Here is a 13,650-nt window from a genome sequence, read left to right on the forward strand (position 1 = left end):
TTTTGTTATTTATGTACAATTCAGCTCTTTACAACTGTTGATATAACTTTAGAAGCCCTGCAAAAATATATTGTTTTAGTATATTGTAAAAGTCATTTAATTTTTTTCTATAAAATATGCACTACCTCAAACTATCTCCATGTGATTTGTATTCCATATTTGCATTGGCAGGTAAATTTAATACCCGCTTTAATGTGTCTCGAACTCGGGCTACACTGGTTTGATCTGTTGCAGTTCTATTCCATAAAGATACTAAATCCTCCTATTTGAAGAATTAAAAAATATTCACAATTCACAATATGTGCAAGTTTATATTTAATTGAAAATGAAATATACAGCACCTGAAACCGAACTGACAAAACAGCACCACAAATTTCACCACCAACCATAAATTGTTCTCCTAGCATTGCCATACATAGATTTTCCCAAGCTCTGCCTGCAAGACCCTTTCTTAACCTAATTACCTGTAAAAATTAAAATTCTTTCACAGTTGCTCATAAGGATAGAAGAAAGAGAGAAATCCGGAGAAATGTTTGAGATCTATTTCAATATATAGTCAAAATATGCTAAATTTATCTAATTCCATATTCAGAAATATTTAGTGACAAATTATAAATAAAATAACCCAAATAAATAGTACTCTGTAATATACATACCCATTTACCACCACGTGTGTTGGCTGGGTCTTCCCACATAGGCCTAATACCACTTTTAAATAAATGTAAATCTGTCGTAGGTGGTAATTCACTAGGACGAGCTAAATGACAATACATGGACCACCATTGTTCAACTGACCCACAACGTCCAACTAAACGTAGTGCCTGAAATGTAAAATGACTATGAAATGGTATAAAAAGTAAATATTGTATATAAATGTAGTAATATATTTATAATATGCAGACTTATTTTCATTTAAAAACAATTGCATACCTATTTGTCTATTGAAATTCAAACTGCTTTGCTCACTAACATTAATATTAAACGTGATGTGAAAAAACTTTAAACACAATTTCACTGTGAAAAAAATTATGACTTTGCACAAACGATTTTGAGAAAAATATCATTATTCTTACACTGACAAACATTATTGCCAATACCTTGCACCTCTAGCAGAGTAATGTTTTACATAATTGATTGAAGACCTATTTGATGATTGCAATCTAAATCTCAAGATCAAGCAAAAAAGCTATTGACAATCGAGTATCTTATTATGACATGAAGAATCATATACTTAGCTTAGTATAAACAAAATTTAAACATAAATATTAACGAGATATATTCATATTATTCTTGTTTATTCTTCATACGTTTTTGGTCGAAAGTTTTATGTAGGTTTTAACTTAAAAATCATTGCTTACCTGTGTATAACCTTGTGTAGAATTTAATCGTGCTGCACTTTTGGTGTATCTTGAGAACCACAACCAATATGGATATTGTAATTTATGTTCAGTGGGCGGAATTTCTAAAGGGGGCAGAGTATCTGGATTTACAACATAACCTCCAATGTCCTCATCGCCACTTCCACTATCGTCACCACTTTCAACTTGTGTCTTGAGACTAAAATACGATTTCAACACAAACTTATAATAATAAAATAACAAATGGTATGAAATGACTGAAAACACAATTAAAACTAGCCGTTGTTCTAAAAATGAATTCAGGTAGAAGATTATCATATGTTGCACCAGATTTAAGAGCAGGAGCTAAATATTTTTGTGAAAGCACAAGTATCATGGACATAGATTTTTCAGATATGCACAGCATTAATTAAAACTATAAATTATTAATTATAAGCATATTTTCAACTTACGCTTCAAATTTGTTTGACATTTTCGGTTAAGTATGTACAGGAAATATTTTAATAACAACTGATTTTATATATATCACAGACTTAAATACTATATATATTTATAAAATATGCAACAAATTTATTAGAAAAATTATACAGAACAATTTGTGTTTTTGTAATAACAAGTAATCCAAAAATGCCAATACATAAATACCAAAACCAGATTTGTAAACTTGAGAAAATGAAAAAAACAAATGACAAATGACAACTACCCGTTGCTGTCAGATACCAACAGTTGGTACATGTGTTAACTGTCAAATTGAAGTCAAAGAGGTTAGAATTGTGAATAAGTAAAATAAATTTGAATAAATATTTTAAAAGGTATTTCATTATTACTTTTAATAGTATTTTTATTATTATGTATTATAATTTTGTGATATATCTTTGAAAAATAAAACACAAAAAAATATGTCAAAGTGACAGATCCTGTACTGTTGTAAGTCCAGTTTTATATTTACCATTAAATATTTAGATTCATTTTATTTAAATTTCCAATTGTAATTCCATAAATAAGCATTTATAATGTATGCTTTTGCATGTAAGTATATTTTGTTTGTGTATAATGTATTATTAATTTGAGCTTGTTAAGGCGTTCAAAATCAGATTATTTTGTGGTCTTTCTGTATGGTAATTAATCCTAGACAATATAATAATTAATGGTAATTAATTCTATCTCCTGAGTCCTATCAATTTAGATTTGCCCATAGTTTATTAAGTTTTTAATTTGAGCTTTTCTTGCTAGTCAGTACAAATAATATGAGCGAATTGTTAATGCTTATTAATATTACTGTTGAAGTACTAAATTATTGATTAAAAAGACATATAACTTCAATAATTTCTTATAAACAAAATTAGTTACAAGTTGGCTTTTCACTTATTTTATTTTTAAGACCAATAATTAATCTGAATATTTTGATTCATATTACTATTTGTACAATTAAGATTATGAATACATGTCCAAATTAAATTATATCAAACTTTGTTGTCTTAATAGTTGATTAAGAATATTTTTAAAATTATATAGCATAAATTTATGCTTTCAAATATTTGTTAACAAATAATCTGTCATATATGATAGATTATTTGTTAACAAATATTTATTAATTGAGACGTATCCAATAGGTTTTATATTTTAAAAACTATATAAACTATTATAAATTTTATAAATTATACAAACGGGCAATTTAAAATTGCACCATAAAATTAATTTTAAATGAGAAAAGTAATTAGTTAATTTTTTGTTAATAAATTAGTTAATTGTTCATCAACTGGTTATTTCAGAAATTTAGAAGATATATCACAAATAATCGTACTTGATGTAAGCATGAAGGTATTATTTTTTGTATTGATTGTAGTTTATCTTAATTATTTTTTAAATTACGTTTTCTTATTAAATTTTATCATTATTATTATAAACCTGGAGAATTTATAATACTATTTTTCTTAATATTAGATTACATAAAACATTGATCTTTAACTCATCAATATATTATTCAAGCTTACAAATATTTTTGTACTTCACTGCTTATTGAGATAAGGATGATTGATGTATTCCATTCCAATTGTGCTAGATTAGATTATATTAATACATCATATGATTATCTTAATTCAACAATACAATCAACGTTTGTCGTTCAGCAGTAATATAAATCCCAATTGATACTAATGGAAATATTTAACAGCTGGACTCTGTGATTATTTTATAACAGAAATGTCCCGTCGGCGCCTTTTACTTTTATCATCCTCTAGTGTTCATGGACATCAATATTTAGTTTATGCAAGAGATGAAATAATAAAATTATTGAAACCGTAAGTTATTCTAAATATATTTTGTATTTTGGTGTATTTTGAAGTTTTGTTAATTTTTATTTTCTAGATGCAATGTCGAAAAAATCTTATTCATACCATATGCCATGAAAGATCATGACGCATATACGGACACTGTTGCTAAAGCCCTAAATACATTGAACTTTGAAGTTGAAGGTATTCATACATTTAGCGATCCTGTAAAAGCTGTAGAAAATGCTCAAGCAATTTTTATCGGCGGTGGAAACACTTTTCAGCTACTAAAAACTCTCTATGACAAATCATTGATATGTCCGATTCGAAAACGTGTACACGAGGACGGTTAGTTTAAATTAAGGACCATGATTAATTAAGTAATTATATCATTCATGTATATTAATTGATAGGTATGCCCTACATGGGTAGCAGTGCCGGTACAAATGTGGCCACAATTAGTATTAACACAACTAACGATATGCCAATTGTTTATCCACCGACTTTCAAGGCTTTAGAATTAATTCCATTTAATATAAATCCCCATTATATCGATGCAGATCCATTAAGCACCCATAAAGGAGAAACGCGTGAAGATCGAATCGGTAAAAAACGATATATATTTCGACTTAATATTTTGAAGAAAATATAATAATATAATCTTATGTTCTTAGGTGAATACTTAGAACAACCAGAGTCTCACAATGTTTTGGGCTTACGGGAAGGCTGCATGTTAGAAGTGAGTGAGAACAAAGCATTTCTGCGGGGTATCAAAGGTGCAAGATTATTTGAACGGTGAATAAATGTTTAATAGTTAGTTTATTTTGTAAATTTTATAAACATTTCTTTTATTTATTAATTTCTTTTCTAGAAATATACCCGCTCGTGAACTGTGCGTAAATGACGACGTTAGCTTTCTCTTAAATTCATGTTCATAAGAAATATCATCATTTAATATTTTTATATCTTTTATCATAAATAAATTTTATGACAAGGATGTGTTTGTATTATTTATTTTTATTCTAAGTTTTTCAAATCGATTATTATCAATTATAATTATTGTAAACTAATATTTGTTAATTAAAACATATCCATATAGATTTTATATTTTTATTTTTTTTATAAATTTTAAAAACCATATAAACTATTATAAATTTTATAAATTATACAAACGGGCAGAAGTAGTTTCCAGGCAATAAAATATTAAAATATAATATTGAAGGTGAATCCATTGCTGTTCACGCGCACCTTATCTTTCGTTCAATTAATGATGAATTTAAATTACAACATTGTTATGATCTTTTTATTTATCGACACATAAATCCCAGATTAACGTAACTTGTTAGCCCACTTTTTGATTGGGATCTTTTCTGTATCGGATTTGGATTCGATATACTATGTCTTACATTATTGTTCAGTTCTTGAACTGTTGGCACATTTCGAACTTGTCTTCGAACAGTTAGTACATTTGGACAAGGCCTTGCAATAATGGTAGTAGGAATATTATTTCTATTTAATTGTGTGAAGAAACCTCTTGCGAAATAGCTGCTATGATTATCAACAGTCAAGTTGTTAGTTCTTTGTGCAGGTGGTTGATGGTGTCCAACTGTTCTTATTTTGTGTACTCGTTCGGCGTTCGCAAAATTCTGCAAAATTTTGACCAAAGAAAAGGCATTTTCTGTAATAGTTTGTCCAGAAAAGATCTGGTTATTTAGAAGATTAGTAACTGCTCCCAACTGCAATGGTATACCGTTAAATTCCTTGTTAGATTGGCTAGATTTGACTGGTATTTTCTTTGGGACCTTCGACTTAAAAAAGTCTCCTTCCAAAGTATCACCACTGTCCTTGCATATTAACTTTAACTGGCGAGTAATATAATTATCTTTTGTGTTTTTCTCAAAATCATTTGATGGCAAATCTTTCAGAGATGTTGGAATTCGGGAATCAATATCGACATGAAGGTCCACTTCCGTTATATTAGTTTGAAATAAATTAATAGTTAAAGGCTGGTATTCACTTATAACTGAACTTTTAATAACGTCGTAAAGTTTATATACAATTGAGGGTTCTGCCAATCGCGATCTTCTTGGTAAGGGCGTCACGTGAGGAAAGTCTGCGAGCATACCTGTACAATATCTCTTATAAAGTCGAATTTGAAATTGGTTTGTTTTTATATTTTACAGTAATACAGTCTGAAAGGTTTTAAGTCATACCTAGTATTTATGATGGAATCATTCTATCCTTAGGTAACTTGTGAAATTGATGCATAATGTAAAACATTCTCAAAATGATATAAATCATATTTATTGGATTATTACCTTTTTTAACTTCAATGACCTCATCAATTTTGGCATCACTTCTACTTTCAGATACTTTCTGTATTTCTACGATCTCTTCTGTATTGTACATTTGATCGTCCAAATAATATATTTCAGAATAACTTACACTCTCCAAAGAACTTTCTGATGCCCTTCGAAATCTATGCATAGGAGTCTTGTGCAGATCAAAAGTACATTGATTGATGCTTTCAACTTCACAAGATTGTTCAGAAACTACAATTGATAAATGGTATAAAAATATCATAGTCGGAAACAAATTATCTGAAAAAAAAAACTTAAATTTTTATAATACCATTTATTGAAGTTGTGCTGATTTTTTCCGCTTCCATCCAGTTTTTTTCAACTTGATAAAGTTCATATATCCATAATGGAAAAGCAACAATTAGTGACATTATAATTAATACCGCAATTTCAATAAATAATAGTGGATTCGAAGTAATTTTCAGGATAATAAAGTTATACATTTTGATCGACCTATTTTTTTTACAAATTTTTAAATTTTTTACGTATAATTTGGAACTATCATGTGCCCGTTTTTCAGTTGACTTTAAATATGGGTAGAATGTTCAAGGCATATTTATAATCGTTTTTCATTTTTTTGCCGAAATATGTATCATGATTAAAAACAAAATATAAAAACAAAAATTGGTGAGAGTCAAGCTAGACCCTAGACAATATACTAATATGCTCCTAGACAATATGAGAATATAATTTATATGTTCTTATAGATGGTTGATGGATGGTCGCTATATTCAAAAGCAATATTTCGATTTTAATAAACTTAGTTTGAATTTATTTATATGCTTTAGATGAATATTAGATATGCAGTTTATGTTTATAGGATTTAATTATATAGCGTAGCATATTATATATAAAAATTGTTACCAAGCTTTTATAATTTTCAAATAGACCGCGTTATCTGAATACCACGTGCTCAATATACAGTTGACAGTTGACAGATGACATATCTTAGCTCTTTGGTAGTATCTGATTGATAACAATTTGTATTTGCATTTGTAGGCTTGTACGTTGTTGGAAATCCCTGCATATTGTTTATTTAACAAAAAACTGGTTGTTTCTGTCATCCATTCGAGACTTGCATGACTCACTTCAAAGATTAAATATATATCTATATTAATCACTTTTAAATCAGAAATAAGCTGTAGAACTGTCAATTCTATTTAGTTTTTTGCAAGTAATTTGATAAGATTTAGTAAGTACAATTTATTACTACAAAAACACTTATGTGCTTACTTTCAGTTATTTATTATCAATTATTATTAAAAAATATTTTTCATTCACCTTATGTTTGTATGAATTTGTTAGTCATGTATGATAATATTTCTTTAATTTTTAGACCATGGCTTTGTACCCTTCTCTCGAAGATATGAAAGTTGATCACATGATGGTGGCTCAGCAAAAGCTAATGCCAGAAGCTAGTGCTCCACCACCACAGCAACTTTATCCACCACCTTATCCATCACAGGCTTCCGGAGATATGCCTTATGGAAATGCTCCTTCAAGCGTCATGTATCCTGGATTATCTGAGTTTATGGGCCTTGAATTATCAGAAGCAATTGTTGCTGCAAATATGCCAGAATATGCTGTAGTGCCCGCAGCTGCAAATAATGTTGCAGTACCTCAGGTAAAATTTTAATACAGTTTGGGAAAATAAAAATTGTTTATGCTTGGAAAAATCTAAAATTTGTTGTTTTTTGTCTTATTCTGTACTTGCAGAATTCAAATAATTTCAATAGAACCTCTGGTATGATTGCTCCTTTATCTGGAAGTTCACTTGGCTTACAACGAGCTCAAGTTACACATGGTATACGGCAGGTAATAATTATTCTCAATATTTTTTTTACATTTTTACATATTTTTTATTTATCTTTACTTCATAGGTTGTTCTTTGCAAAGATAAAGACAACAAGATTGGATTACGTGTGAACTGCATTGATAAAGGAGTATTTATTGCATTGGTTACTCCAAACTCACCAGCAGCACTTGCAGGATTACGTTTTGGTGATCAAATACTGGAAATTCAAGGGCAATCAGTTGCTGGTTATAACATGGACAAAGTACATGGTATTTTTAAGAAGTGTCCAGTAAATGGAATAAATGTTGCTGTTAGAGATAGGTAAGCCTTTGGTTTCTTCAATTATGAAGTACATTGCACACTAAAAACTTTTTGTTTTAGACCATTTGAAAGGACTATTACCTTGCACAAGGATTCCGCAAATACTATTGGTTTTCAGTTCAAAAATGGTAAAATAACGAGCATTGTTAAGGACTCGTCTGCTGCTAGAAATGGTGTTCTGATAAATCACCAACTTTTGGAAGTTGATGGCCAAAATGTTATTGGTTTGAAAGATAAAGAAATAACAAAAATCATTGATAAAGCTGCACAAAATGTGACCATCACTATCATACCAACATATTTGTATGAACATATGGTTAAGAAGTAAGTAATTCTTATATTACAAAAAAGTGGGTAAAAACATACGATAATCTATAATGATAATATATAATTTTTGTAGAATGGCACCTAGCTTATTGAAAACATCTATGGATCATTCTGTTCCTGCCATATAAAGATAAAAAGTGCATTCAGAGTTATATTTTACCTACAAATATTATATTCTAGAATTAATCATTCAAATTTTATAAAGGAATAAATGCATGCATTTTATTTTAAATATTAAGCATCTATTAAATATTTTAAACATTCACATAATCGTTTAGAACAAAAAATTGTTTAAAAATATATTTAATCAAGTTATAGAATTTGATTGTAAAACGTATTATTTCTAATTATTAAGTATATATATCTTTAATTAAATTTTAATTTTTTTTGTTTTCTTGTATTAGTATTATAGAATTTACAAAGTAATTATTGTTTAAAAAGCCAAAATATAATCACGTACTATATAAATAAATTTTATATTATTATATATTGTATAACATGTATATTATATATTTCAATAAAGAACATGATATGGAAATATATTTAATGCCTTAATTGCCTTGTGAGTCATGTTTTTGGTGCTTTGTATGAAATATGTCAGACATAAATGTCTGTCGTACCCAATTTATTAGAATGCCATGTCAGTCACAAGTGATCGACGCAAACGATACATTTGCAGTATATTGGCTTATCAGGAACAAAATCTTAAAATTTTTTGGCTTGTTGAGAAAAAAGTTTAGGTCTATGCATACTATACTCTTCTTTTATCTATGGGTCTATGGTTTCTAGAAAAAGTGTTTTTTTTTTTTCAAAAATTTTGGCAAAAAAGAGATTTTCTTCTCAGATTGTAAACTAAAACATCTTGATATAACTAACTGCAATGTTAATAATGTAATGACGCAATTAATTTAAAAGAAATTAATTATGAGATTATTAAATAGTGAAAAACGTGCCGAAACACATAATAATTTTTTTTATTTAATTAAATGTGCTGGCCAAAGTTTTAGACCGTAAAATACGAATGTTTTTATAGTTATTAATATTTCATAATTTTAAAATTAAAATTAATATTATATTATATTGGTTCTAACTGGTTCTAACATAGAAATATATGGCCAATGCGGCCAATTGCGGCCAATGATTTAATCATTTATGCATAGATAAGGAAACATTTGTGCTTATTTATCTATGGCAGGGCTTCTTAAACTTCTGTCCTTCACGATCACATTTATGATTGCGAGTTTGTTGACGACCCTACACATATAAAAACATGTTTTAATTTATTTTAATGATTTTAAATAAATAAAAAAAAATTTAAATGATTTATTTATTTGGTAACAATATACATATACATATAATATGAAAATATATATGTTTAAGAATTTGTTGATAAAAAATCAAGGCGTGATGTAATAAAATGAATAAAATGGCATTAAAATCTTTTGCGACCCCAAAATTTTTTTACATGACCCCATTTGGGGTCGCAACCCATAGTTTAAGAAGCCCTGATCTATGGGTGTAATGTAGTTTAGATTCACACCTCATTCTGTTCGTGTCTACGATGAATGCCGCGAACGAAAATGCTCAAGTTCCACCTATGGCAACACTTTTGTATATTTTTTTAGCACGATATCACGAGTACTGGCGTTTCGTTTCGTTAGCGTGCGTCTGCGTCAGTGTTCGCTGTTCTGGTATCTTTGCCTTTTGAGGTTGTGTGTTTGCGCAACACGTTCCCATGTATAACTTATAATATTCGGTTATCTAGTGCTACTCTAAAAGACTTAAAATTTGCATTTGTACAAAATGTCTACGAATCATTTAAATTCAAATCATACGGTGACTCCGCGAAAAAAATCGCGGCAGGACGCCGCCAAAGTGACAGTCGTCCTGGGGGCTCAATGGGGCGATGAAGGAAAAGGAAAAGTTGTCGACATGCTTGCACTGGATGCCGATGTTGTATGCAGATGTGCGGTGAGTTGATATAAATGTTACTTTTATGTTTAACATTGTGTCAGGGTGCTCTTTATCTTCCCAGGAAGATATCATATGGGTTATTTTGAACTTCTGAGTTTAAAGCAATTTACATAATAATTGGCAAGCCCTAAATTGTATGAGTACATATTATCTCTCACTGTGCCTCTATTTAATCCAAATTTCAATATTCCTTAATGGCACGAACTAATATTGAATTTTTATTCTTAAAATAAGTCTGTAAGTAATCATTGTTGATAGGAATGATGAAAGTAATTTTTGTTATTTATAAATCCAGCAAATCTTCAATATCAAAAAAAGCTTTTTAGGTTTTTTAAAAACTTCCAATTTTACCATGGTGCAAAAATTGTAGCTCATAGGATATATATATTCTATGTTAGAACGATATAATTCTGTATTAATTTTATTTTTAAAATCTTTAATATTAAAAATATCTGCAATTTAGTTCTTATTTTCCGCTTTGAATTTGACCAGTACTCTATAAAACATTTTCTATCAGGTATTTCAGCACGTTTTTCACTATTTATTTCTCAATATTATTGCTTTGCAATTAACCATCTAGTAATTTACTTTGAATAATTGTTTCATTACATTTTATCAGAAGAACTTTATTATTAATTTGCATATATTAACAAGCACCTATGTGCTCATTTTTCACTATTTGATTAAATACTTGTAACAGTGCAGTTAATTTATATCAAAATGTAATCATTTACAACTCTTACAACATGTTTTTTTATCTACAATACATATCTTAAAAATTTCCACCTTGTTTTTTTATTTTTCAAAATTTGTCTCCAGTGGGCTATTTCATTTTATCATTTGTGGGTGTGTTTGATGTCATACACTATTTGTGAATGTTTTTTTATATGTATTCGTAGATTTATCTTTCCACATTGAGATAACAAAAAATTGATATACAAACTCTTATTTGATTATTTGTATCAACTACATATAGTAAAATTTGTTTTGGTAAAAATGACCTAGAATATAGATATTGTTATTCAAATTCAAGTTACTCTTGATGTGAATCTTTCAGGTGTTCGTATAAATAGAAGTGATGGCTAATTCTATTTGTAAACATTAAACACAAAGTAACTTAATATTGTGTCGTCGTGAACTAAACGATAGAATGTATTAGATAAAATAACTAAACACTGAATCGTGTACAAAATAATACGGTTTTTTTTCAATAATCTATTAAAAACATGGTATTTGAAAATTTATATATCTTCTTATATATAATGGAGTTCGATATTATGTTAGAATCGCTAAAACTCGAAAATGGCTGAACCGATTTGGCCAGTTTTAGTCTTCAAATATTTGTGCTAATACAGAGGCTGTGGGAAAGGTGCGACTTTATTTATAAACCACGTAGAAACTTTACATTTTTAATTTTTTTTGTAGAAGCTTAATTCAAAATAAAACAATCGACTGCGTTTTTGAATTAAAGGTTATTTTCGAATAAATTTAATAGGATGTTTTGGATGAATATTATTTAATTATAGCAAGTATACTAGCTACAGTTATTTATACACAAAAACATTATTGAATGATGGGTCTCAAATGTTATTAGAAACTCAAATTATCGACTTTTTTAGAATGTGAAAATACACACAATACAATACATCTTTATACACTTACTATAAATTAGTAATTTTTTGCATTCTCTAGAAATTGTTTACAAATACGTTATATGGTAAAACAACGTTTGCCGGATCAGCTAGTATATATATTTCATCAGTAGATATAGAAATTGGTATCATCTAAGAATAAAAATCTCATGATTATTGATAGATTAGTGTATTAATGTTAGTACCAAATTTTGTGCTGTATCATATCTTTTGATGTAAGATACCAATTTCTATATCCACTCATTATGGTATTAAATTGTATGTAGAAACGTTTGGGATCTTCGTTTTTTATGTATCTCCCTAAAAAAATAATCAAATACCACCCACTACATATATAAAACTATTTGATCGAATTTTATTTGTAAAGGTAATTAAAACACATTATCTCAAATACTAATTAATAAAATAATACGAGTAAGATAAATATTAGTTATTGAACTAATTTGTTAAATTAATTAGTAACTGATTATGTATTCATATCTGTGTTTTCATTTGATTTCATTCAATAGCATTGATAATTTAATATCTACACCAATAGTTTACAATACTATGATACTATGTTTCATAGATCGTCTCTGCTAAAAATATTATTTATTCTTTTATCATTTAATTAACGTGTTTTATTCTTAATTTGCTTTAATTTTGCGCAATTTAAAAGCATATACCAGCTATGTTTGCTTCTCACAAATCCCCTTATCAGATAACTCGGTCAATTAATCATTCAATTACAATTGCATGTATTTTATTAATGTTAATAAATCAATTCTTAAACACATTGTTATTGAACATATTATAAACAAAGATAACAAATAAATTCAAAACTGTCATAAAATTCGTAATTACCTTCGACTTTGTAATGCCAAATTAATGTTTCTGAATCCCATTACATTGTAATGGGAGTCGAAATATTTTAATGTTGTATTGTTGAAGCAAAATCTCGTGATATATTACATATTACCTTGGCACGCGGCGTGGGTATGCTCAAAACTACTCAATTAGATGATTGAATTAATTAATTAATCCTAACTATTTATTATTGATAGAATATATGAAAAAACGTGAACAGAAGTTTTAGTGAAAAAAAAACACTGACGTAAGAATAGATACTATTACAATAGTCACTTAATCACTTATCAATTTATGCTCTTCTGATAAAGATATTTGAAGACACGTAAATGGGTACAGGCATAAAGTTAAATTGTAAATCTTGGAAATGGAGAAATACTGTTGTATATCATTTAGAATGATATGAATACTACTGTATATCATGTACAAAACATGAATTTGTAGAATATACGAATTTTTTCTATAGTGCTTAAATTAAATCAAAATAGTTCATCAATTTCTAATTCAATGCTGATTTATTTATATTGGATTGAAAAATCTTATGTTTTCAAGTGAAAATAGCTTTTTCTTGGCAATGTTGCATCAAATTAACAATCAAGTATTAGGGACATCTTCTTAATAAAATAAGAGACCTGGTAGTAATAAAATATATCAAATAGAGATAAGTCCTTTCAGAAGTGAAGTTATTGTTGAGTATATTTAGAGGTTCTAATTGGCGTTGAAACATAAATAAAATATTCAACTAGT

At 28.2% G+C, this 13,650-nt stretch overlaps 4 protein-coding genes across 9 annotated transcripts in view; 3 read left to right on the forward strand and 1 right to left on the reverse strand.

Moving 5' to 3' along the window:
• On the reverse strand, nt 1-1,980 carry LOC113363856 (eukaryotic translation initiation factor 4E type 2-like). The gene is made up of 6 exons (XM_026606340.1): nt 1,811-1,980; nt 1,359-1,557; nt 657-821; nt 342-464; nt 126-262; nt 1-57 (listed from the first exon to the last, which is right to left on the reverse strand). Exons 1-6 carry the CDS (start codon nt 1,828-1,830, stop codon nt 21-23), a joined length of 681 nt encoding a protein of 226 aa, XP_026462125.1. The 5' UTR covers nt 1,831-1,980; the 3' UTR covers nt 1-20.
• A 98-nt stretch (nt 1,981-2,078) lies between these two features.
• Nucleotides 2,079-4,625, forward strand: LOC113363855 (alpha-aspartyl dipeptidase-like). Of its 6 annotated transcripts, none has more exons than XM_026606337.1 (6): nt 2,079-2,170; nt 3,559-3,658; nt 3,726-3,976; nt 4,042-4,233; nt 4,303-4,423; nt 4,500-4,625. In XM_026606337.1, exons 2-6 carry the CDS (start codon nt 3,561-3,563, stop codon nt 4,564-4,566), a joined length of 729 nt encoding a protein of 242 aa, XP_026462122.1. In that variant the 5' UTR covers nt 2,079-2,170; nt 3,559-3,560; the 3' UTR covers nt 4,567-4,625. The 6 variants fall into 6 exon arrangements, with proteins under 6 accessions (XP_026462122.1, XP_026462121.1, XP_026462120.1 ...); XM_026606336.1 differs by having other exon boundaries at nt 2,084-2,170; nt 3,532-3,658; XM_026606335.1 differs by lacking the exon at nt 2,079-2,170 and adding an exon at nt 2,173-2,285 and having other exon boundaries at nt 3,532-3,658.
• A 2,370-nt stretch (nt 4,626-6,995) lies between these two features.
• Nucleotides 6,996-8,661, forward strand: LOC113363852 (syntenin-1-like). Its single transcript, XM_026606332.1, has 6 exons — nt 6,996-7,180; nt 7,325-7,612; nt 7,705-7,803; nt 7,869-8,104; nt 8,165-8,428; nt 8,505-8,661. Exons 2-6 carry the CDS (start codon nt 7,328-7,330, stop codon nt 8,557-8,559), a joined length of 939 nt encoding a protein of 312 aa, XP_026462117.1. The 5' UTR covers nt 6,996-7,180; nt 7,325-7,327; the 3' UTR covers nt 8,560-8,661.
• A 1,416-nt stretch (nt 8,662-10,077) lies between these two features.
• Nucleotides 10,078-13,650, forward strand: part of LOC113363848 (adenylosuccinate synthetase-like) — a 38,826-nt gene continuing 35,253 nt past the window's right edge. Inside the window, exon 1 of the mRNA XM_026606327.1 lies at nt 10,078-10,402. Within this exon, the coding sequence (XP_026462112.1) occupies nt 10,235-10,402 (168 nt within the window). The 5' untranslated portion in view covers nt 10,078-10,234. The remainder of the gene's footprint in view (nt 10,403-13,650) is intronic.

The sequence above is a fragment of the Ctenocephalides felis genome, unplaced genomic scaffold, assembly GCF_003426905.1.
Source record: "Ctenocephalides felis isolate EL2017-DRISC unplaced genomic scaffold, ASM342690v1 CF-g0.4_SCAFFOLD_00845, whole genome shotgun sequence".
Lineage (NCBI taxonomy): Eukaryota > Metazoa > Arthropoda > Insecta > Siphonaptera > Pulicidae > Ctenocephalides > Ctenocephalides felis.